A 26,297-nucleotide genomic window follows, 5' to 3' on the forward strand; every position below is an offset into this window, starting at 1 on the left:
GATCCTGAGGCGGTGGCTGTGGTTGTGGTGCTGCCAGATGGCTTGTCCTCTTTGGGAACAAGCTTCTGCATGTCAGCCTGGCCAAACTCACAGCCTGGGGGGAGACTGGAGGAGGAGAGGAGAGAAAGAGGTTACTGTGTGCTGCTGGCTGACTGCTGAGGAAGAGAAAGCCAGAGAGAGAGAAAATGGGAGAAACAGAGAGAAACCCAAGGCCAAAACAGATGGATAAAGCAAGAGGGATAAAAGAGCCAGGAGGAGAGAAAGCGTCAGCTTAGTGTACCTGTTGGGTGTGCAGAGGGACAGCAGCACAGTGCTCTCCCAGACCAGAGAGCAGTAGAGCTGGCTCAGCTTATTGAGAACACTCAGACCTAGCTGGGAGCCCCATTGGTTCACACTGATGGCCCTGATCTCACTCTGTACAACAAACAGGGGAAGAGATGGGACTGTTAATGCACCCACCACTATTAAAGCAACTCCATCCCAAAAATGACCTAAAAACCACAGACATGGTTATTTTGAAATCCACAGACAATAAAGATGCAATATGTGGACAGTTGGTTGGTTATATATGGCTGACATCTTCAAACCAATAGAATGAATATACACACACACACACACACACACACACATACAGGTGAAGTCAGAAGTTTACATACACCTTAGCCAAATGCATTTAAACAATTCCTTACATTTAATCCTAGTAAAGATTCCCAGTCTTAGGTCAGTTAGGATCACCACTTTATTTCCAGAATGTGAAATGTCAGAAAAATAGTAGAGAGAATTATTTATTTCAGCTTTAATTTCTTTCATCACATTCCCATTGGGTCAGAAGTTTACACTCAATTAGTATTTGGTAGCATAACCTTGTGAGGATGCTGGAGGAAACGGGTACAAAAGTATCTATATCCACAGTAAAACGAGTCCTATATCGACGTAACCTGAAAGGTCGCTCAGCAAGGAAGAATCCACTGCTCCAAAACTGCACATGGGGACAAAGATTGTACTTTTTGGAGAAATGTCCTCTGGTCTGATGAAACAAAAATAGCCATAATGACCATCGTTATGTTTGGAGGAAAAAGGGGGAAGCTTGCAAGCCGAAGAACACCATCCCAACCATGAAGCACGGGGGTGGCAGCATGATGTTGTGGGGGTGCTTTGCTGCAGGAGGGACTGGTGCACTTCACAAAATAGATGGCTCATGAGGAAAGGAAAATGATGTGGATATATTGAAGCAACATCTCAAGACATCAGTCAGAAGTTAAAGCTTGGTCGCAAATGGGTCTTCCAAATGACCCCAAGCATACTTCCAAAGTTGTGGCAAAATGGCTTAAGGACAACAAAGTCAAGGTATTGGAGTGGCAATCACAAAGCCCTGACCTCAATCCTATAGAAAATTTGTTAGCAGTACTGAAAAAGCGTGTAACAGCAAGGAGGCCTAGAAACCTGACTCAGTTACACCAGCTCTGTCAAGAGGAATGGGCAAAAATTCACCCAACTTACTGTGGGAAGCTTGTGGAAGGCTACCCGAAACGTTTGACCCAAGTCGAACAATTTAAAGGCAATGCTACCAAATACTAATTGAGTGTATGTAAATTTCTGACCCACTGGGAATGTAATGAAAGAAATAATAATATAATAAGAAATAATAATGTACATTCTTAAAATAAAGTGGTGATCCTAACTGACCTAAGACAGGGAATGTTTAGTAGGATTAAAATGTCAGAGGTTGTGAAAAACTGAGTTTAAATGTATTTGGCCAAGGTGTATGTAAACTTCCGACTTCAGCTGTATGTATGCATGCATGCACTTTTTTTGTTGTTTCAAAACATCAACACCTGATTAAAACTATTTGGGGGCTACTGGTGTGGTGTGACAATGAGAAAGCATTGCTGATTGGTTCCCAGGCTTCTTACCTGTCCAACCCTGCAGGTGTGCACAAACATCAGGATATAGGCGTGCGCAGCGGTGAGCGCGTGTAGCAGGGGCGTGGCGCGGGCTGACAGCGTGGCGTCAGTCACGTGACCGGCGGTGGCGAGCTCTCGGAGGAGCACCGAGCCACCGGGGACCTCGATGGGGCGGTGGAGCGGCTCGAGGGCCGACAGGATGCTGTCCAGCTGACACAGCCCTTCCTGGAGCACCTTGGGCTCATGGGACAGGGTCTGGGGACCACGGGACAACACACGGCGCTTCAGTATCAATACAGCACAGTCACAGGGATCAGAGACTGAAGTTGGTTACATTTAATAGGTCTCCCTGGAGTTTAGACACAATACACCAGCACCACACACAGGGGTCAGAGATTAAAGACCAGCACAGGTCTGGGATGCCCCAAGGAGCCTGGAGTGTGTTCACAATAAAGCAGTGTCAAAGGGAACCTAAGGAACATAGGACCTTAATCACAATGAAAGATCAATGTAACATGTAAGTTCATATTCTCTTCTCTTAAGTGTCTATAGTTGTTGAGCTCTGCTTGAGCTCAGTCATTGACCAATTTAATGAAATCATATCCCCACATCTCCCCATGCTCCCAGCCTCACCAGTATGGACTCCCAGACCCTGGCTACAGCCTGGCAGACCTCCTACCCAGTGCCAATTGTTTTTGGTAGAATTTTTATTTATTTTTTTATTTTAAATACTGCCATTTCCAGCATTATCCACTATGTTTACTAGAGGTAAAGAAAATCCTTAGAAATGTTATTTAATTGACACAAGCTGTCTGTAATCGATCAATCAATGTCTGGTTGTTAATTGTACAAAGCCTATTTGGCAGGGAATACTATTTGTAGATCAGTGATTCGACACCTCACTTTGCTCAAGCTGATCCTCTCCAACGGACTCAGAAGTACATTACGGGCAGTTTAATCATTGACGTATGTTGTAGCAAAAGTCGGGGTGTAGCCCTGACCGGGACTCAAACCCGGGTCCAGCAACTACAGGTTAAATTAAAAAAATGTAAAAGACAAAAACCAACTAAAACAACAACCCATGTCATGTCCCCATAACCCGTGTCAGGTCTCACCAGTATGGACTTGCAGACCCCGGCTACAGCCTGACAGGCAGCTGATGTGGGGAAGTCAATGGGAAGGTTGGGCAGACCCAGGATGGAGACCAGGGGCAGGAGACCCTTCTGGTTGACAAACTCCTGACAGTGGTCGTCGGTCGTGTTGTTACTCAGGATGGACTCCACAAACTTCATCTGAGATGGGAAACAAGGGAAGACTCATGGTATGGTGCAGTATATGAACATCTCAAAAAGTGCTTGATTAGACAATAGTAGAAAACAATAGAGTCTACACATACACACACACTGGTATATGCTCACAAAAGTGATTATTTTGTTTCAACCTTAGTACCAATGTGCAGAGTTATTTTGAACACTCACAAGGGAAATAATCTCATAATATTATTTGAGAGACTAGAATTGCGTCATTGACCAGTTTTGTTTAGTGGAAAGGGACTTGATTTAAGTGTGCTTTTTAATTGCAGGTGAAAGAATGGGAAAGAACTTCGACACCACGTACCACATTGAGAATGTAATCCATCAGAGGAATGGGTATCCTCTCTTCGGTGCCAACAACCCTATAGGAAAAACACCATCAGCATTCCAACTCCCCACCGCAAACACATGTAATAAAATGTGAAATGTAAAACATTTATGAATATAGAGGAAAAAAATTAAATATCAGAGGAGCAATAAATCCTGAATTGATCAGGAAAAATCACATCTCTGATTTAGTATGTCATACAGTTCAACTGGCACTGACTGTCTGTTGCTCTCTGGCTCCCCCTGCTGTTGGGTGAAGGTATGGAGCGCCTCCTCCTCCTCCTCGTCTTCGCTGGAGGCCTCCTCGGCGGCGTGGGAAGAGCGTGCCGGGGGCGCGGTCACGGTACCATCAGTCTTCTGGATAGAGGGCTTCTGACAGATGTACTCCGGGGCTCTGCCCAGGTTACAGATCTCCTCCAGTAACTGGGAGAAGAAGACAAGCATGTGTTCATTTACTATACCGTGTAGATCTCTAGGGCCTAATAATGAGTTGTTCCTGGTCAGATCACACTGATCCAGCTAAGTTTACTACGCAGTTAACATGGTCAATCTGAATGATCGGGGTCCTAGGTTTTTTCGTGACCTGAAACAGTTCAACTCTGGGCCCAAGTTAAAAGCTGCAACAAGAGTTAAGTTTTTCCTGATGAAGTCATATGGTGAGGTAAAACTAGTAGTCTAGACATGATCAATGGTAGGGTAGGGCATTTAAGAGTTTCTGTGTCCGAGTAACCACGAAAATCCTTTTGAGAACTTGAGTACCGTGAAATTGGGCTGAAGGCAAAAAAGTGAGCGGTATGCCAACAGTTGTTCCAATTACTGGTTGTTCTGGTCATGAACCCCTTTTCACTGCACTTGACATACAATAAAAATCATAGACTTTGAAAGTTTGTCAGTACTTAAGCTCAAATTGAGTACTCGCACCCATCCCTGATCAATGCTGCTGATCATTTCAGATTGTGAACCCACCTTGATGATGGCAGTAGTGGCGTCAGTCTTCAGAGTGGGTTGGTGTCTCATCAGTTCATCCACAGCACTGCCCAGGTTGGATGCCGTGTCTCCTGTAGAAACACACACATTAGAAGGCTTACATACAGACAGACAATCTCATCTGAATCAACAGTGTAATGTGTCACCACACAACTTGAACACACGCCTGTTTTTTCAACAGTGAATAGTGTTCTTCCTTTAAGTTCACAGAGTCCTCTCACCATACTAGATTCCTATAACACACCCACATCCCCTACACTCACCCAGAGGGTCAGAGCTGCGACGTCGTCTCATGGCAGGCAGGTAGTCAGGTGACAGAAGCACCTTGAAGAGGCGCTCAAAAGGCTGGCATTGGACGAAGGAGTGCAGGCCTCGCGCATTCAGGCACAGGGCACTGAACACGTTAGGGAGAGAACCAAGCACCTCCCGGGTGGCCGGGACCTGCAGAGAGAGAGACTGTGAGAGAGAGAAAAGGGAGAAAGAGAGAGAAAAAGGGGAGGGAGAGAGTGAGAGACAGAGTGGCGAGGGGTAGGGAACAACTAGGAGGAGAGGGACTGGGAAGGAGGGTAGGGGGAGGCGCAGGGAATCAAAACGTAAAGGCAATCAGGAGCGGAGGGGGAGAACAGGAGGAAAGAGTGAGGGAGGAAAGGAGGAGGTGAAACCAATGAGGGAGAATGACCGTTTCATGTAATGCTGTGTGGCAGAGAGGAGGAGATGAGGGAGAGAGGAATGAGTGAAGTTGGAGAGGGAGGGAGGACTATGTGAAGAAAGGTCTATCGCCTTATCCCTCTAGAATGAACGATATGCATCTTCTAGTGATCTATTGATAGGACAGGTGCCTGTCAGTCACAAAGCGAGCTTCGACAGGGAAACACTGCTGGTTTGTCAGTCTGCTGTCTGTCCCGCCTCTCAATACATGTGTTATTTTTGTGCGCTGTGGTTGAATTTCTTTTCACGGAGGAGGGAGAGCATGATGAGTCTCCTGAGTGAATTTACACGCACCATGTAATGCCTTCAGAAACTATTCATAGCCCTTGACTTATTGACTTATTCCACATTTTGTTGTTTTACAGCCTGAATTCCAAATGGATAAAAAAAAAAAAAAAATCCTCTCACCCATTTACACACAACACCACAAAAACAGGTTTAGAAATGTTTGCAAATCTATTGATGAAGATATGTCATTTACATTAAGTATTCACAACTCTGAGTCAACGCGTTAGAATCTCCTTTGGCAGTGATTACAGATGTGAGTCTTTATGGGTAAGTCTATAAGAGCTCCGCTTTGCGTCGTGCCTAAGAACAGCCCTTAGCCGTGGTATATTGGCTATATACCACACCCCCTTGTGCCTTATTAATTAATTAGGTTATCGTCCTGCTGAAAGGTGCATTTGTCTTCCAGTGACTGTTGGAAAGCAGGCGACCAGGTTTTCCTCTAGGTTTTTGCCTGTGCTTAGCTCTATTCTGTTTCTTTTTATATATATATAAAAAAAAACTAGTCCTTGCCGATGACAAGCATACCCATAACATGATGCAGCCACCACTATGCTTGAAAACATATAAAGTGGTACTCAGTGACCTGTTGTTTGTGCCCCAAACATAACGCTTTGTATTCAGAACAAAGCACATTTCCCTGTCACATATTTTGCTGTGCTTTGACGCAAACAGGATGTATGTTTTGGAAAAAATGTATTCTGTACAGGCCTCCTACTTTTCATTGTTATTTAGGTTAGTATTGTGGAGTAACTACAATGTTGATCCATCCTCAATTCTCCCATAACAGCCATTAAACTAAATATTTTAAAGTGAACATTGGGCTCATTTCCTTCCACTTGAGCAACTGGAAGGACGTCTGTATCTTTGTAGTGACAGTGTAATTAATAACTGCACCATGCTCAAGGGGATATTCAATGTCTGCTTTAAAAAAAACAAAAATAGATCTGCCAATAAGTGTCCTTCTTTGTAAGGCATTGGAAAACCTTCCTGGTCTTTGTGGTTGAAATGTACTGCTCAACTGAGGGATCTTAAGGATCATTGTACATGTGGGGTACAGAGGCAGTCATTCAGAAAACATGTTCAACACTATTATTGCACACAGAGTGAGTCCATGCAAGTTATTACGTGACTTAGGCACACTTTTACTACAGAACTGATTTAGGCTTAACAAAGGGGTTGAATACTTGACAAGACATTAGCCTTTCATTTTTTATTAATATGCATTTCCTTTTTTTTAACAATTCCATTTCGACATTAAGGGGTATTGTGTGCAAGCCAGTATCACAAAATCTAAACGTAATCAATTTTAAATTCAGTCAAGGGGTGTGAATACTTTCTAAAAAAGGCACTAAGTGTTAACGAGGTGAAATCCACTTATGCCCAATTATTGTTTTGTTGCGCGTTCTTCCTCCCCCTGAAGATGTTGGCATTTTAAAAACATTCTCCTGCAATTCTATATTGTTTCTCGACAGGGAATCCATGTTAGTTGACATAACACAACTTTGAAAGAGTAGACTAGATATAGTTTGCCACAATACATTTAAAGGGTATAGTAGGCAAGTTTTTCTGACTAGATTACTAATCTACCGTCTTCCCTCAAGTCCCACCCAGTGTGATTGACAGATCTGAAACCCTACCAACTCTGACTCTCAAATACCCGTCCCCCTCCCCTGACAATCGCACCCACAACGACTGGTTGACAGTACAAACTGTTAAAGGGAAAGTTCACCCAAATTACAAAATGACATTGGTTTCCTTATTTTATTAGGCAAGTCAGTTAAGAACAAATTCTTATTTACAATGACGGCCTAGGAACAGTGGGTTAACTGCCTTGTTCAGGGGCAGAACGACATATTTTTACCTTGTCAGCTCGGGGATTCCATCTCGCAACCTTTTGGTTACTGGCCCAACGCTCTAACCACTAGGCTACCTGCCGCCCCTTACCTTAAGTGTCCACAGCAGCAGAGCCAATAAAATACATAATTTGAAGAACAAACAATTGTGGCAATTCATATCTTGCAGTAAAACTGTAAATATGATTTGAATCTCTTAAGACCAGTTTAATATTAAAAAAGGTGATCGTACTTAGACAATAGTCCTGATCATATAGGCCTATGCCTACAATACACTGAATTCATACATTTTCAGTCATTTTAATTGCAAAGTCACATCTTCCTACTCAATACCACAACTAATTTTACCAATCTGGGAGGTAAAGTCGTTAAGAGTATTCAATAATTTAGCTGTGTATTTTGGATGGAATCAAGACATTAGAATGTACCAAAGGCCACCAGAATAGAGCTCATTCATGAACCCTCCGGACCGGAATTCCCTGGCTGGCTACTCCATGTACTTACAGACAACACTGAAGACCAGCAAGTGTAGGCACACTGGCTGCACTGCTGTTTATGCATGACCCTGCTCTAAATAAAATGTGACATTTAAACATGTGTAGAAGAAGGGGGGGGTGGACAGGAGGGAGCAGTGACAGGAAGTGAGGGGGGGCGGGATCCGGTGAGCAATCAAAGAGGGAGGAGAAAGAGTGACCCCGCATTCAGACACTAGTGGCAAAAATACGCTCTCCGCAATTATCAACGCGAACCTGCATTGAAGACCATGGAGTGGACGTTCCAATTCCGTTTTTTTTCTGCACTGCTTTATTTTCTACACTCCTGTTGACATGTTCCGCTTTCGTCCAGCCAAGCAGAAAAATGTTGGAGGGACAGTGATCTGTTTAGATTGGTTTAAATTCTTCCAAATACAGGAGGGGGAGAAACATATTGACACCTTCACTTGCAGAAAGAGTATTTGCCACTAGTGTCTGAAAGCGGGGTGAGCCGAGAGGGGAGGGAGTGCTGTGCGACTCACGTCTTTGATGAGCAGGGCATGCAGCATGACATCAGTCAGACCGTTATCCTGCAGGGAGGAGAGCAGAGACGGCTCCTGGAACACAAACACTGTCACCACCTCCGTTGCTGTGGAGGAGAGAGAGGAGACGGAGGGAGAACATTTTTAAATCAGACCAAAAACTGAGACAATTTACACCATTCATTTTCACTTAACAGCAAAATGGCATATGATTTGATGGACTTTGGAGAATTGTCTCTAGTGAAATTAGTAAGCATACTATGCAATCTAATACATCTAAACCAAAGTAGAGGTCGACCAATTATGATTATTGGAGGACCAAAAAAGCAGATACCGATTATTCGGACGATTTAAAAAATAAAAATATGTGTGTAATAATGATAATTACAACAATACTGAATGAACACTTATTTTAACTTAAGACATCAAATCAATTTAGTTTCAAATAAATAATTAAACATGTTCAATTTGGTTTAAATAATTCAAAAACAAAGTGTTGGAGAAGAAAGTACAAGTGCAATATGTGCAATGTAAAAAAGCTAACGTTTAAGTTCCTTGCTCAGAACATGAGAACATATGAAAGCTGGTGGTTCCTTTTAACATGAGTCTTCAATATTCCCAGATAAGATGTTTTAGGTTGTTGGGGATAGGGGGCAGTATTTGCACGGCCGGATAAAAAACGTACCCGATTGAATCTGGTTACTACTCCTGCCCAGTAACTAGAATATGCATATAATATAGTAGATTTGGATAGAGAACACTCTAAAGTTTCTAAAACTGTTTGAATGGTGTCTGTGAGTATAACAGAACTCATATGGCAGTCAAAAACCTGAGACAAATCCTAACAGGAAGTGGAAATCTGATGTGTGGAATCACTTCAAGCCTTTGCCATTGAAACACACAGGGACTTATTAATCATTTAGCACTTCCTAAGGCTTCCACTAGATGTCAACAGTCTTTACAAAGTGGTTTGAGTCTTCTATGGTAGAAACTGACCCAAAGAGAGGCTTGGGAAGTTGGTCACAGGGGGAGGGTCATTACTACTATGACGCGGTCGCCCATGGGAACCCTTTTGTTCCGAAACGTTTAGTAAGACAATGCAATCGTCCGCCTTGAATATTATTGAAGCTCTGGTTGAAAAAGGCCCTAAAGATTTGTGTTATACAACGTTTGACATGTTTGAACGAACGTAAATATATATTTTTTGCACATTCGTGACGACAAGTCCTGCGCGCTTCAGTACATTATGAGTAGCCTTCGGAACACGCTAACAAGAAGGAACTATTGGGACATAAATTATTAACTTTTTCGAACAAAACTACATTTGTTGTGGAGCTGGGATTCCTGGAAGTGCCTTCTGATGAAGATAATCAAAGGTAAGGGAATATTTACAATAGTATATTTGATTTTAGATGGTTCCAAGATGGCGCTAACATGTATCGCCTAGCCTATTTTTCTGAGCATACCACGTCATTTATTGCAAAGTGTGATTTCCCAGTAAAGTTATTTTTAAATCTGGCAATGCATTTGCATTCATGAGATGTTAATCTATAATTCTTTGAATAACAATATTAAATTTTAACAATGTTTTCGAATAGTAATTTTGTAAATTGTAGCGCTGATTCACCGGAAGCATTTGAGGGAAAATATTTTCTGAACGTCATGCGCCGATGTAAAATGCTGTTTTTATATATAAATATGAACTTTATCAAACAAAAAATGCATGTATTGTGTAACATGATGTCCTAGGAGTGTCATCTGATGAAGATTGTCAAAGGTTAGTGCTGCATTTAGCTGTGTTTTGGGTATTTGTGATGCATCTAGTTGCTTTGAAAATGGCAGTGTGATTTCTTTTGGCAGGGTACTCTCCTAACATAATCTAATGTTTTGCTTTTGCTGTAAAGCCTTTTTGAAATTGGACAACGTGGTTCGATTCAGGAGAGGTGTATCTATAAAATGTTGTAAAATAGTCATATGTTTGAGAAATTGAAGTTATAGCATTTATGAGGTTTTGTATTTCGCGCGATGCGATTCCACTGGCTGTTGACTAGGGTGGCCCACGTTCCCAGACAGGTTAACCTCTTACATCTAGACGTTCCGCTAGCGGAACACCTGCTCCAATATCCAATGATAGGCGTGGCGCGAATTACAAATTCCTAAAAAATACAAAAACTTCAATTATTCAAACATATGACTATTTCACAGCATTTTAAAGACAAGACTCTGCTTTATCTAACCACACTGTCCGATTTCAAAAAGGCTTTACAGCGAAAGCAAAACATTAGATTATGTCAGCAGAGTACCAAGCCAGAAATAATCAGACACCCATTTTTCAAGCTAGCATATAATGTCACAAAAACCCAGAAGACAGCTAAATGCAGCACTAACCTTTGATGATCTTCATCAGATGACACACCTAGGACATTATATTATACAATACATGCATGTTTTGTTCAATCAAGTTCATATTTATATCAAAAACCAGCTTTTTACATTAGCATGTGACGTTCAGAACTAGCATACCCCCCGCAAACTTCCGGGGAATTTGCTAACAATTTACTAAATTACTCACGATAAACGTTCACAAAAAGCATAACAATTATTTTAAGAATTATAGATACAGAACTCCTCTATGCACTCGATATGTCCGATTTTAAAATAGCTTTTTGGTGAAAGCACATTTTGCAATATTCTAAGTACATAGCCCAGCCATCACGGGCTAGCTATTTAGACACCCGGCAAGTTTAGCACTCACCAATATCAGATTTACTATTATAAAAGTTTGATTACCTTTTGTTGTCTTCGTCAGAATGCACTCCCAGGACTGCTACTTCAATAACAAATGTTGGATTGGTCCAAAATAATCCATCGTTATATCCGAATAGCGGCGTTTTGTTCGTGCGTCCCAGACACTATCCGAAATGGTAAATCAGGGTCGTGCGCATGGCGCAATTCGTGACAAAAAAAATCGAAATATTCCATTACCGTACTTCGAAGCATGTCAACCGCTGTTTAAAATCCATTTTTATGCCATTTTTCTCGTAAAAAAGCGATAATATTCCGACCGGGAATGTCCATTTAGCTAAACAGAGGAAAGAAAACAAAGCTTTCGGTCGACGCGGGCACGAGCCTGAGTCTCACAGTACTGTAACCAGCCACTACCCAAACGCGCTACTTTTTTTCAGCCAGAGCCTGCAAAGCCACGATTCAGTGTTTTGCCGCCTTCTGAGAGCCTATGGCAGCCGTAGGAAGTGCCACGGGACAGCTAACATCCTCACTCTTCAATAAACAGAGACAAGAAGAACGACACCTTGTCAGACAGGCCACTTCCTGCATGAAATCTTGAGGTTTTTGCCTGCCATATGAGTTCTGTTATACTCACAGACACCATTCAAACAGTTTTAGAAACTTTCGGGTGTTTTCTATCCAAAGCCAATAATTATATGCATATTCTAGTTACTGGGCAGGAGTAGTAACCAGATTAAATCGGGTATGTTTTTATCCAGCCGTGAAAATACTGCCCCCTAGCCATAAATCAAATCAAATTTATTTTTATATAGCCCTTCGTACATCAGCTGATATTCTCAAAGTGCTGTACAGAAACCCAGCCTAAAACCCCAAACAGCAAGCAAAGCATGTGAAAGAAGCACGGTGGCTAGGAAAAACTCCCTAGGAAAAACTCCCTAGAAAGGCCAAAAACCTAGGAAGAAACCTAGAGAGGAACCAGGCTATGAGGGGTGGCCAGTCCTCTTCTGGCTGTGCAGGGTGGATATTATAACAGAACATGGTCAAGATGTTAAAATGTTCATAAATGACCAGCATGGTGAAATAATAATAATAATCATAGCAGGTTAAAGGAATGATATGATAATTTCTCTTATACGATTTGTATTTCATATACCTTTGACTATTGGATGTTGTTATAGGCACTTTATTGCCAGCCTAATATCGGGAGTTGATCGGCTTGAAGTCATAAACAGCGCTGTGCGTAAAGCATTTCTAAGAGCTGCTCGCAAAACGCAGTAAAGTGCTGTTTGAATGAATGCTGCTGCCTACCACCACTCAGTCAGACCGCTCTATCAAATCAGACTTAATAATAAACACACAGAAATACAAGCCTTGGGTCATTAATATGGTCAAATCCAGAAACAAAACGATTATTCTTTCAGTGAAATACGGAACCGTTCTGTATCTAACAGGTGGCAACCATAAGTCCAAATATTGCTGTTACATTGCACAACCTTCAATGTTATGTGATAATTATGTAAAATTCTGGCAAATTAATTACGGTCTTTGTTAGGAAGAAATGGTCTTCACACAGTTTGCAACGAGCCAGGCGGCCCAAACTGATGTTTATAGCCTGACTCTGCTTGCACAGAACGCAAGAGAAGTGACAATTTCCCTGGTTAATATTGCCTGCTAACATGAATTTATTTTAACTTTAAGAAAAGGCATTAATGTTTATGGTTAGGTAAATTTGGGTAGATTTGTGCAACGATTGCGCTTTTTTCACGAATGCGCTTTTGTTAAATTGTCACCCGTTTGGCAAAGTAGGCTGTGATTCGATGATAAATAAACAGGCACCAGATTGATTATATATGAAACGCAGGACAAGCTAGTTAAACTAGTAATATAAACCATGAGTAGTTAACTAGTGATTATGTTAAGATTGATTGTTTTTTATAAGATAAGTTTAATGCTAGCTAGCAACTTACCTTGGCTCCTTGCTGCACTTGCGTAACAGGTGGTCAGCCTGCCATGCAGTCTCCTCGTGGATTGTAATCGGCCATAATCAGCGTCCAAAAATGCCGATTGTTATGACAACTTGAAATCGGCCCTAATTAATCGGCCATCTAAACCGAATATCACTGAAGAATGTTGTGTGAACTGAGTACTCACCCAGTAAGAAGAGAGAAGGTCCATAGTACTCGGCATTACTGATGATGTGCTTGAGTGAGGTAGGCAAGGACCCGTCCATGACTGGGGAATAGAGGCCATACAGAGACAGGACGGTTAGTCAGGCGGTATTCATACATCATGGAATATATACAGTGCCTTCAGAAAGTGTTCACACCAGTTGACTTTTTCCACATTTTGCTGTGTTACAGCCTGAATTTAAAATGAGATTGTGTCATTGACCTACACACAATACCCAATGTCAATGTGGAATTTGGTTTTTAGAAATGATAACAAATTATTTAAAAATGAAAGCTGAAATGTCTCGAGTCAATCCCTTTGTTATGACAAGCCTAATTAAGCTCAAGCGTAAAAAAAATAATCACAAGTTGCATGGACTCATTCTGTGTTCAATAACATGTTTTTTTTTTTATTAACACCCCATCTCTGTACCCCACACACAAAATGATCTTTAAGGTCTCTTAATCGAATAGTGAACTTCAAGCACAAATTCAACCACAAAAACCAGGGAGGTTTTCCAATGCCTTCCAAAGAAGGGCACCGTTGATAGATATGCGAAAAACCAAAAAAAGCAGACACTGAAAATCCCTTTGAGTGTGGTGAAGTTATTAAATAAGGCTTCGGATGTTATATCAATACACGAGTCACGACAAAGATACAGGCATTCTTCCCAACTCGGTTGCTGAAGAGGAAGGAAACCGCTCATGGATTCCACCATGATGCCAATGGTGATTTAAAAAAAATAAATAATAATAAATAAATAAATAAAGTTTAATAGCTGTGATAGTTTTCTCCTAAGGAAGGCTCAACAACCCTGTAGTTACTCCACAATACTAACCTAAAAGATAGTAAATCGGAGGAAACCTGTACAGGAAAAAATATTCCAAAACACGCATCCTGTTCGCAACAAGGCACTGCAAAAAATGTGGCAAAGAAAGAAACTTTTTGTCCTGAAAACAAAGCATTATGTTTGGGGCAAATCAAACAGCACATCACTGAGTACCACTTTATATTTTCAAGCACGGTGGCTGAATCATGTTATGCTTGTCAACGGCAAGAACGAGGAAACTTTTTTGTTTCCTCATCCGTTTTGGGGTGCATCCATGGGCAAGGCCCACCCAATGGGGAGCTAGGCCCAGCCAATCAGAATGAGTTTCTCCCCACAAAGGGGCTTTATTACAGGGAGAAATACTCATTGCTCTGGTGGACATTCCTGCAGTCAGCATGCCAAATGCAGGCTCCTTCAAAACTTGAGGCATCTGTGGCATGGTGTTGTATGACAAAGGTGCACATTTTAGAGTGGCCTTTTATTGTCGAGCACAAGGTGCACCTGTGTACTAACACTGCTGTTGAATCAACTTGTTGATATGCCACACCTGTCAGGTGGATGGATTATATTCTCTAAGGAGTAACGCTCACTAACAGCGATGTAAACAAATTTGTACACAAAATTTCAGCAAAATCAGCTTTGAATGGAACATTTCAGTTCATGAAACCAAAACTTTACATGTTGCGTTTATATTCATTCAGTGTACATCACAACAACAAAAAAGAATAACAGTACATTCTACAACACATTATTACACCACTCTAATCTACAATAAAACATTTGTAATACCACAATATTATAATGTGTATGTGTCTCTTCACAGTCCATGTTGTTCCATAAGGTGTAGTTTCATCTGTTTTTACTGCTTGCATGAGTTACTTGATGTGGAATAGAGTTCTATGCAGTCCTGTGCGTTTCCCCAGAGTCTGTTCTGGAAACGATGAAGAGACCCCCTGGTGGCATGCCTTGTGGGGCATGTATGGTTGTCTGAGCTGTGTGCAAGTCGTTTCAACAGAGAGCTCAGTGCTTCAACACGTCAACACAGTAGTGACGCAGTCAATCTCTCCACTACTTTGAGCCAGGAGAGACTGACAAGCATGTTATTGATGTTAGCACTCAGTGTACAGTTAATGGCCAGCCGTCCTGCTCTGGGCCCACTGTAATTTACCCATGTCCCTCTCTGTGGCACTTGACCATAGGACTGGGCAGTCATCCAGATGCGAGAAACAGGGGCCAATAGGACCATTTTTGCTGATAGCGATGTCAAGAAAGCAGAGCTTTATTACAGACAGACCTCTCCTTATCTTAGCTACCTTTGCATCAATATGTTTTACAATCCAGGGTTACAGCAAGCAGTTTAGGGACCTCAATTTCCACAGTATTCATTACAAGATTTACTTGAGGTTAAGGGTTTAGTGAATGAAGTCTCAAATAAAATGCTTTTCATTTTTGAAATATTTCAGACTAGCTTATTACTTGCAACCCATTCTAAAACTGACTGCAGCTCTTTTTTTAAGCGTCACAGTGATTTCACTTGTTGTAGCTGATGCGTATAATGCTGAATCATTAACAAACATAGACAAAGGCTTTACTCAGCGCCAGGTCATTAGAAGATTGAAAAAGTAAGAGGCCTAGACAGCTGCCGTGGGGAATGCCTGACTACCTGGATTATGTTGGAATACTTCCATTAAAGAACAGCCACTGTTCTGCTAGACAGGCCATTCTCGATCCACGATATAGCAGAAGTCATAACATACATTTTTTTAGCAGCAGATTATGATCAATAATCTCAAATTTAACTGAACAAAACCGCTCCCAACCTAAATTTATTTCAGCCAATTATCCGTCATTTGTGTATGTGACGCACATGTTTAGTGCCCTTCCCTATAAGCATACTGAAAGTCTGTTAATTTGTTTACTGTGAAATAGCCTTGTATCTGGTCAAAGTACATTTTTTCCAAAAGTTTATTAAGAGTTGGCTGAGCTCTTAGAGACTTAACCCAAAAGATTCATAGCTGTAATCATTGCCAAAGGTTTTCAAAAATGTTTTGACTCAGGGGGGCGAATATTTATCTAATCAAAATAGTTTTATTTTTATAAACGTAATTATTTATTTCACTAAAATAAATACATTTTAATCCACTTTCTAAGAGCACTGCATACAGATATGGCCTTCATGGTTATGAATAGTCTTCCACTTCAATTTGTTGAAGCACCATTTCCTACTAATCAGCATTAGAATCCCTTAACCCTTAAGGGGGGCGGGTAGCCTAGCGTTTAAGAGCGTTGAGCCAGTAACCGGTCGCTGGTTCAAATCCCTGAGCTGAAAAATCTGTCAATGTGCCCTTGAGCATGGCACTGAACCCTAATTGCTCCTGTACATTGCTCTGGATAAGAGTGAATGGTAAAAGACTTACAATGATCATATAGTGCCAGTTACCCCAGATAGCTTAAAGTAGCTGGCCACAGTTCCAGAAATATGACCTATAATTGACTACAATATGAATGAAATACATTTCCTTCCAAAAAAAATATATTTAAGGGTGTTAAAGGGATTCTGTTCCCCTGCTAGGCCTGTCAGGAAACAGAATGGTGTGGGCGTATACCAGTCAACAGCTGATTTGCCAGCTCAGCCAATGGGATCCGCATACACTTGGATATTGAAATTAGCTACTAACTCCACTTGGGGCTAGAAGGCCATCTTGGTTTTACCCATGTGGCAGCTTAACCAAGTTAAATAGTGTGGATGGATTAAGGATTTGGAAAAGCATTATGAAACTACTAGAGTACTTTACTATAACAGCAATTAATGCAGACTGATTATTTCACAAACGTGAGTCGTTTGTCACTACTCCTGATATTTTCATTGTTTGTTAGCTTTTGTTGACTGATATAGTCTAGCTAACTAGATTTCTCGACATAGAACTTTAAGATACAAACCACAGGACTTGAAATAGAAGTGACTGGTGAGGTAGTTGTATAGGCTTTGTCCGCTTTGCTAACACCGGCTGCGGATTGATTAGCTTGCTAGGTAGATTCTGTGTAGTGTGCACTCCTGAGCCCATGGGAGATTCTCAACAGATTTTGCCCACTCCTCCGTCCTCGCCACGCCTACTTTTGAAAAAGGTCAAAGGTAAATCGAGGAGAGGAGGCAAGGTGGAAATACGGAAACAAATGCGCTTGTATGAAATGAGACTCCTTGTCCACGAGCGCGTCATCGGGCAAATGGATTTTACAGAAGAGGAAACCCAAAATGTTTAATGTTTTCACTTGTTGTGGCAGACATTTTATAGATAAAATGTTCTCTATTGAGTCTCAAGCAAGGGGGGAGGCCGATGACGTCACTGATTTCCATCAGACCAACTCCTTGAAGTTTGCCGTTGTCAAAAGAACACACTATTTTGCTCAAACCATTCTTTTTTTTTTACCCTTTAGTGTGTACTTCACTGTATTTATACTTGGGATATCGCTTTTCAAAAGTTCAATAATAGCTGCAGGACGTCTAAGTCTAGAGAACCTCCCTTGATCATGCATTTTATAGAGTGTGGTTATTACAGCTCACTCACCGTGGCGGATGCCATCAGAGAAGGCAGGGTCCTGGATGGCTTTCTTTAAAAAGTTTAACATTGACTTCAACAGAGCGGCCCTCTGGGGAATACACTGGACGCCTGCAAGGAGAAAAGCCATGGGAGACGGTCAACATGGGAGACGGTCAACATGGAGTGTGTGTATGCGCGTGTACGTACTTGAGTGTGCGTGCGATAGCCTAAGCTGAGAGAGCGTGTTTGTGCGAGTGTTGCATGCGTGTTCCTCTGCGTGTGTCTGTGTACCTGTACGGGGCGTGCTGGAAGTGCTGCTGAGTCCTCTGGGATCGGTCTCAGGTCTGGAGCCAGAGGAAGTTGAGGGACCAGGGCTGCTCTCCATCCTCTCTTCTGACACTGTTAGGAATACAGTGTTAGCAGCCACAACACAAAGCTAACAGCCATAACACCACAACACATAGCCAACTCTAGACCTATATTAGCAACCATAATGCAGACATGGAAAAAGTGGGTAAATTGAGGCCATTTAACATTTAATTTAGGGAGCTCATTAATATTTGTAGCAACCATAACACTACAACGCCTAGCTAGTTACCAGGTAGTAGCACTGTAGTTTTTACATTTTTGTAGGCTTTATGAATTGTCTTCAAATAGGGAAAAAATGTAGTGCAATGGTCTATAAGCCAAACACTTCATAAAAGGCATCTGGCAGAAGTATTCATCCTAACATTTTTTATTTACCCTTTACTTTTAACAGGGAAGACATTGAGACCTAGGTCTCTTTTACAAAATGTGCCCTGTATACACATACACTGCATTAAATAAAGGTTAAATAAAAAATATATTTAAATAAACTCAGTATTCAGACCTCTTCCCCTTATCCACATTGTTACGTTACAGCCTTATTCAAAAATGGATTAAATAAAACATCGATCTACACACAATACCCCATAATGACAAAGCAATTTGTGTGCACATTTCAAAAAAATAAATATAGAAAGTTTATTTATATAAGTATTCAGACCCTTTGCTATGAGACTCAAAATTGAGCTCAGGTGCATCCTGTTTCCATTGATCATCCTTGAGTTGTTTCTAGAACTTGGAGTCTACCTGTGGTAAATTCAATTGATTGGACATGATTTGGAAAGGCAAACACCCATCTATATAAAAAGGCCCCAGTTGACAGTGCATGTCAGAGAAAAAACCAAGCCATGAGGTCGAAGGAATTGTCTGTAGAGCTCCGAGACAGGAATGTGTCGAGGCACAGGGTACCAAAAAATGTATGCAGCATCAAATGGCCCCAAGAACACAGCGGCCTCCATCACTCTTAAATGGAAGATGTTTGGAACCACAAAGACTCTTCCTAGAGCTGGTCAGGGAGGTGACTAAGAACCCAATGGTCACTGACAGAGCTCCAAAGGTCCTCTGTGGAGATAGGAGAACCTTCCAGAAGGACAACCATCTCTGCAGCACTCCACCAATCAGGCCTTTATGGTAGAGTGGCCAGACGGAAGCCACTCCTCAAAAGACACGACAGCCCGCTTGGAGTTTGCCAAAAGGCAGAGAAAGGAGTATGACCATGAGAAACAAGTGTCACGTCTGGAGGAAACGGTGAAGAATGGTGGCGGCAGCATCATGCTGTGGGGATGTTTTTCAGCGTCAGGGACTGGGAGACTAGTCAGGATCGAGGGAAAGATGAACCGAGCAAAGTACAGAGAGATCCATGATGAAAACCTGCCACAAAGCACTCAGGACCTCAGACTGGGGCAGAGGTTCACCTCCCAACAGGACAACGACCCTAAGCACACAGTCAAGACAACACAGGAGTGGCTTGGGACAAGTCTCTGAATGTCCTTGAGTGGCCCAGCCAGAGCTTGGACTTGAAACCAATCGAACATCTCTGGAGAGACTTGAAAATAGCTGTTCAGCGATGCTCCCCATCCAACCTGACAGAGCTTGAGCGGATGGGAGAAACTCCCCAAAGAGGTGTGCCAACTTTGCAGCATCATACCCAAGAAGACTCGAGGCTGTAATCATTGCCAAAGGTGCCTCAATAAAGTACTGAGTAAAGGGTCTGAATAATTATGTAAATGTGATCTGTTTTTTTTTTGCAAACATTTCTAAAATCCTGTTTTTGCTTTGTCTTTAATGGGGTATTGTGTGTAGATTGATGGGGGGGAAAACAATTTAATCAATTTTAGAATAAGGCTGTAAGTAACAAAATGTAGAAAAAGTCAAGTGGTCTGAATACTTTCCGAATGCACTATATTGTGTTGTGTGACAAAATTGCACATTTTAGAGTGGCCTTTTATTGTCCCCAGCACAAGGTGCACCAGTGTAATGATCATGCTGTTTAATCAGTTTCTTGATATGCCACACCTGTCAGGTGGATGGATTATATTGGCAAAGGAGAAATGTTCCCTAACTGGGGATGTAAACAAATTTGTGCACAATTTGAGAGAAATAAGCTCTTTGTGAGTATGGAACATTAATGGGATCTTTTATTTCAGCTCACGAAACATGGGACCAACACTTTACATGTTGCGTTTATATTTTTGTTCAGTGTAGTCAATGTGAAACATTCTTACGAGAGTTAAAACATGTCATTTTATATAAAACTTATATGGCCGCGTTTTCACAAATGTTATTATATAATCGTCAAGCCCATTCAAAAGATAAGGGGACAGGACGTTGATGTAAAGCGGAAGCGGCAGTTACTTTCACAGGGTTTCATAGCCACGTCGATCCCTTAATATCGTCTGAACAAATCTAGGCCTATGCCCAAAAATACGGAACAGTTTATTGACAACAATAGAAGGAAAAAAAGAGCTTACTGCTTTCTGACTGGCCGTCCATGTCCGTGTCCATGTCCTCAGATTCTACGGTGGAGTTGGGTCTCTGGATCTTTGGCTTGATGACAAAAGGACACTCTTTCCTAGACAGGTCCACCTCATGCTGCAGAGAGAGAGAGAGAATGAGGGCGAGAAAGAGGGTGAGAGGGAAGGAGAAAGAGGGGGAGAGAGCGCAAGGGAGTGAATGAGTACAGGAGTTTGGCACACGTTTGTTTTCAGCAGTGACTTTGAGCCGAGTAGCCAGAATGCCCATCCTTAGTGTGTGTGTGCGACCCTACCTCCAGCCTGCTGATGAAGATGGTAAGGCCAGTATGTGACTGGAAGGCTGCCATGTCCAGATTGGTGATGAGGTCCACCACTCGGACCGCACGCGTCACAAACGTGATCTGGTCCTGCTCATCCCCCAGGAACTTGATCACCTAAGGAAGAAGTAGGCAGTAGATAAGACTGTGTGCATACAAACAGTACGGGCAGATTCCCAGACCCAGATTAAACCTATTCTGGTCTTAGAAAACAATTCAGCTCCTCTACTTCTGCACTAAAAGGCATGCTAAATGTGATCTTAATTGGGGTTCCTATGGGCACATAAGCAGGACGGATATATTTAGGGCTGCTCAGCCTTTTGCAGAGCGAGCCATTCAGAATGCAGGACCAGACATAGATTCTGTGCCGATCAACAGATCTTCAAAATGTTAGACACCTGCACAGAATGTGTGCCCATCAAACATACTTGGTGAAACCAGGCCAGCTCAGCAGAATGATATGTATAGTTTGCTTGGTGAGTAGATGCCAGACTATTTGCATTGCCCCCCTCTTTTACGCTGCTGCTACTCTGTTATTATCTATGCATAGTCACATTAATAACTCTACCTACATGTGCATATTACTTTGACTAACCGGTGCCCCCGCACATTGACTCTGTACCAGTAGCCCCTGTATACAGCCTCGCTATTGTTATTTTACTGCTGCTGTTTAATTATTTCTTACTTTTTGGGGGGGGCATTTCTCTTAAAATTGCATTGTTGGTTAAGGGCTTGTAAGTAAGAATTTCACTGTAAGGTCTACACCTGTTGTATTCGGCGCATGTGACAAATATATATTTTTTACCTTGAGCAGGGCTTCCATCATCCCACAGGAGACCAGGGCCTCCCCCCCAGCGTCGTAACTAGCCAGGTGGTAGAGGAAGGAGAACAGCGCCGTGGCAAACTGGTGCGGGTACGGCTCCATCAGAGGGTCTGAGGAGGCAAACACAACAACAGGTCACAGAGGGGACTAGCTTCCATCTGAACAGCCAAGAGCAGGGTGAAACTCCCAAACACACATCGCCTAAATTGGCTAAGGATAGAATCCCACCCTACCTATGATCTTAATTCTACATCTCCTCTAGAACTGTATGGACATCTCCCATCAGAACGGTCTAGAAAAAATGAAAATAGACATTCCACAGCATGTCTGTGACTCACCGATCATGGCCTGTATGCAGTTGCGCACCAGTACAGGCAGGAAGCCGTGGTAGGAGGCCGTGCCAGTGCAGTCGATGATGTTGGACAGCTTGGGTGTCCTCTCAAGGTGCACAATGGACGTTAAGGTGCGTAAAGACGCTGCCTTTATGTCCTGTTGAGAGAGACCGGAGGACTCATGAAAAAGACTACTACATATACCACTCAGGGTTCCCACTCAAATCACATTTACTCTTTTATGACTGGGGAAACTCTTTAGGGACGTATACAACGCAGAGACAATAGTGATCGTATTATAATTTCATTCAAAAATAATTTGCCAAAAATGTACTACAACTATCAACATCATATTGTTAATTGTCAACATCACAATCTTGTATAAATTACATAAATACTAAATCAACAACATCAACCATTCATGGTAACATCGTACACAAGCGACATGATTGCAGTCACAATATCGGGCTCCAACTTCACACCTACTATGGTATTGTGACAGTAGTACAGCAGACACGAGGAGAGAGAGAGACAAAAAGGTGCATCTTACCACAAGCTGTTTGTCTGTAATCTGTAGCACGTCCACCAGCTCCTCTATCAAGCCGTTGTAGAGAATACTGTTGGCAGACTCCTGGAGTGCATTGGAGTACACTGGGGAAAACGAGACCGCCATAACACAATTAAGTTAGCGAAGGTATTTCAAAAGAATCATTGACATGAAATGCATGATGAAAAGTATTGGCTTCATTGATCCGCAGCTACAACACAGACACCAGCAAACATCGGAAAACTGAGACACGAGTACTGACGGGCCAACTTGGCACTGAACAAGGTGGTGGAAACTGTTGAATTATATTGAGCCGGTAACTCAATATCGGGACTGCAGATGAGAATTGGCCATGTAGCTCCAATCTGGTACATTGTACATGATCCGGGTGAAATAAACACTTACCCAGGATAGAGATGGCGTGGAGCCGGGCCTGTACAGCTTGTAGTCTCTTCTTGTGGTTGGAGAAGCCGTGGGCCAGTCTGATGTGCGTGAACAGCAGGGTCTGCTTGTCTTTAGGGATGTTGTACATCACCGTCAGAGACTCCATGATCTCACTGGGACTCTCAGAGATCTGGAAACACCACAGGAAGGTTGGGTGAGCAGGACAAGATAGAAAATCAGAAATCCGAATTTTGGCGGGGTAATAGGTCAGTTTCAATTATATGAATGTACGATAAATGTCAGAAAAGCAGGAACTCATGATCAGGAAGAAACACATTCCTGGTGGACTTAGTCCCAAAACAATTAAAAGGGTACAATAGACTAGTCCTCGCAATCTTTGGTTAAATTCATTAAATGCTCTGAGAAAATAGACAACATTTGTCCCTTACCTTGTCGAGCTGTTCGATGTGAATGTAGTGTAGTGTGTTACTACTGGTCTGTTGCGGGGAGAGAAAGTTCACAAATGGTCAATCAATCCACTCATAATACATAGCCTAACAAGACCAGGGACATACATTAGTTGCACACTAATATTTGTTTTCTGGTAAGGAAAGGTGTCCGTCTTTACCTTCCTCTCCACTTTGACCTCGGGGCCAGGTTCAGCATAGAACTCAAAGTGCAGTGTGGTGGCACTGGGAGGGTACTTCTGCTCAGAGTGATGCCAAGAGAGAGGAGAGGGGTGAGGTTGGGGGTAGGGATCACAAGTCAAAGAAAAATGTAATCACTACAAAGCAAATTAGTCAATTGTGTGAAGACGGCAAGCTTTTATAGATTGTGACAATGACAAAGTATGACGCTCACCGTCATAGCCAGGTCCCTGCAGCACTCTGCCAGGCCGAAGCCATTCTCCTTTCCTCCCCAGCTCTACACAGGGAACGTCAAAAACATCAGAACAGCAACTCATACAACTTTATAGTCTAAATATCAAGGCAGGGCACATACATTGGGGACACTTTCTTCCATATTGTTGGTAGTTGGTTTTTAAATACAACATGGGCTATGGCTTGCAACAGTAAAACTGAAAGCGAACTAGAAAAGGCTAAGGCACTCCTTCAATCCAATTTAAAAAGCCTTAAAACACACATTATGGATGTCGTAGGTAGGCCATTGTCAGAGTACATCAGCCCGTTGGGCTAAAAGAGATCCTAATAAACATGTTTGTTTAATTCTGACACCCATACCTCAGCCAGATGTTGTAGGCGTGCCAGCAGAGGGGTCCTCTTGTCAGAGCCCAGTCTGGTGATGTAGTTGGAGCGTTTACTGAACACGTAGAGGAGGTTCAGCACAGACAGAACAACCTGCATGTCACACGATGCTAACAGGGTGGTCAAGTGCTGAGAGGAAAAGCGAGATCAAGAGCGAAAGAAAGAGCGAGAAAGAGAAAAGGGGGGGAGAGAAACAGAGGGTTAATAAAGTGAGAGAGTGATTGGCTCATTCCATCATGGTTTGTGACAGGTGCATCACCCAGAGGAGAATTTATTCACTTAACCTTTATTTACTTAGGATATATTATTGCAATTAGTCTCCTAGATCATTTTCCAAAGGCACCCAAAGCAACATCTAGAGTAGACCCTCTGGCAACAAACCTGCCAATCTCTAAACCAATAACAGTCAAACTCTTAGGCTGGGAGGCCTACTTTACCCATACAATGGGAGGGGAAACAGTGCGCAGTCAAGGGAGGTAGCCCTAAACTATCTGAACTTGTCAAATAAGAAGTTGTCTACAGTTTACATTCCAGTATGCCCTACTGAACATGACCCTGTCGCTGGTCGTGTTAACTGGAGAGTGGTCCTACCTCTATGGAGCTGTAGAGGTGCCTGGAGAAGCTGTACTCAATGAGCAGGGCTGTGAAGTTGAGCACGGCCAGCAGTAAGGCTTTGAGCTGCCCGTTGTCCGGCCGGTCACAGACCAGCAACCACGACATGTTCTCCACCGTCTGGCCCGCATCACACAGGATCCCATCGAAACGGTCCAGCAGGTCAACCCAGTGGTAAAGCTCACACTGAAGGGGTGGGAAGACGAGAGAGGCCGGTAAGGACTCTAGGGGTCACTTTAGATAGAGGCCACGTTCTGCTGATTGAGCGTTAAACACCAGGGCCACGTTCCGCAGACAAATGTTGTGGAACGCTGCTGATAGAATTGTTATGAATATAGCGGACATGATTCCTTATTTTACGTTAGAGGAAATGTTGTTCTACATCATATATTCACATCGGAAAATCACAATATTGTGCCCTGCTGAGCGCAGCCCAGGTGAATAAGGATATGTCCCCGGTGACCCCAAAATCTGGGTAATGTCAGTTAAATACAGAGATGGAAGGTTTCCCAGACCAGATTAAGCCTGCTCGAGGAATAAAAAACATTTACATTTATACATTTACCTGATCAGGTAAGGTACTGCCTCTATGATAATGTGATCTAATACAAAGATAATGAACGTCACCCAGAGGACATTAAATAATTTACTAAGTGTCTCTCCCTCCCACAGGTATTTCCCTCCTGCTCACCTTGCCAATATTCCAGGTCTTGATGTGCTGCAGCTCCAGCAGTAGTTGCTCGTCGCTGCATCCCTTGAGCTTCTCTATGAGTGTCCTGCAGTCCGCAGGCTGTGAGAAAGGGAGAGAGAAGGTTGGTAGAGAGAGTGTGAGAGAGAGGGTGGGGATTAGAGAGTGGAATAGGGAGGGGGGGATAGTGAAGATTGGAGGGTGGTGGGGGAGAGAGAGCGAAAAAGAAAGCGAGAAGGCTGTTCAGGACATGTACAGTGCGGGGTCAAAGAAGAACTACAGACAGTCAGAGCCAACATTATTACGCATACTCACAGCTTCTGTTGGGGTTTTCTTTAACTTGCTTCTGTCGACCTTCATTGTTGCTAGTTTCTATCTGATGCTCCTGTTGGGAACAGTAGGATAGATTAGCATGCAGTCTGTAAGGAAACAATGAATGTGTGTGTATGGAATCTGCTGTGTGACATGTAGCAAGCAGTTAGGCTACATCAAGTACAGTAACAGCAAAATGAGCAGGGACATAGTTTGCATGCTGGATTTTAGACAGAAACGGAACATGTGAAATACAATCAAATATATGCAATGTGTGTTCAAGAGAAATGTAAAAGTCACACTTACAGTAAGTAATTTGGCAATACCCACTTAACATCATGTTTCATTCACAACACCTGAAATGACAAAATAGTCATTAACATTACGTAAACATGGCATCATGGACTCAAAACAATTCTCTCCTTTGTCTGGGAGAGAATAGTTTCAAACACTTGTCAAAATGTGTTAGCTATGGTTAGACAATAAGAAATCATTCC

General features: G+C 42.4%; 1 protein-coding gene across 23 annotated transcripts in view; it reads right to left on the reverse strand.

The window, feature by feature from the left end:
- Positions 1–26,297, reverse strand: part of huwe1 (HECT, UBA and WWE domain containing E3 ubiquitin protein ligase 1) — a 92,309-nt gene that overhangs the window by 61,653 nt on the left and 4,359 nt on the right. For 18 of the 23 annotated variants that reach the window (XR_014380093.1, XM_082960129.1, XM_082960130.1 and 15 more), the window contains 26 exons: positions 26,107–26,156; positions 25,804–25,873; positions 25,492–25,590; positions 24,780–24,986; positions 24,165–24,317; positions 23,785–23,847; positions 23,552–23,629; positions 23,373–23,420; positions 22,945–23,113; positions 22,543–22,643; positions 21,999–22,149; positions 21,643–21,770; positions 20,814–20,954; positions 20,518–20,638; positions 17,972–18,079; positions 17,708–17,809; positions 13,295–13,375; positions 8,396–8,502; positions 4,795–4,987; positions 4,511–4,602; positions 3,747–3,967; positions 3,522–3,579; positions 3,020–3,196; positions 1,914–2,159; positions 281–414; positions 1–105 (listed from right to left, as the gene is read on the reverse strand). The exon at positions 1–105 is cut by the window's left edge and continues 11 nt beyond it. Coding sequence is in view for 22 of the 23 variants with exons in the window: in XM_082960129.1 (XP_082816255.1) it covers positions 1–105; positions 281–414; positions 1,914–2,159; positions 3,020–3,196; positions 3,522–3,579; positions 3,747–3,967; positions 4,511–4,602; positions 4,795–4,987; positions 8,396–8,502; positions 13,295–13,375; positions 17,708–17,809; positions 17,972–18,079; positions 20,518–20,638; positions 20,814–20,954; positions 21,643–21,770; positions 21,999–22,149; positions 22,543–22,643; positions 22,945–23,113; positions 23,373–23,420; positions 23,552–23,629; positions 23,785–23,847; positions 24,165–24,317; positions 24,780–24,986; positions 25,492–25,590; positions 25,804–25,848 (3,128 nt within the window). In the remaining variant the exon portion in view is untranslated. Of the gene's footprint in view, positions 106–280; positions 415–1,913; positions 2,160–3,019; positions 3,197–3,521; positions 3,580–3,746; positions 3,968–4,510; positions 4,603–4,794; positions 4,988–8,395; positions 8,503–13,294; positions 13,376–17,707; positions 17,810–17,971; positions 18,080–20,517; positions 20,639–20,813; positions 20,955–21,642; positions 21,771–21,998; positions 22,150–22,542; positions 22,644–22,944; positions 23,114–23,372; positions 23,421–23,551; positions 23,630–23,784; positions 23,848–24,164; positions 24,318–24,779; positions 24,987–25,491; positions 25,591–25,803; positions 25,874–26,106; positions 26,163–26,297 lie in introns of those variants that run through there. The other 5 variants (XM_082960146.1, XM_082960144.1, XM_082960136.1 and 2 more) reach the window with 4 other exon arrangements.

Source organism: Salmo salar, chromosome 13 (genome assembly GCF_965601325.2).
Source record: "Salmo salar chromosome 13, fSalSal1, whole genome shotgun sequence".
NCBI lineage: Eukaryota > Metazoa > Chordata > Actinopteri > Salmoniformes > Salmonidae > Salmo > Salmo salar.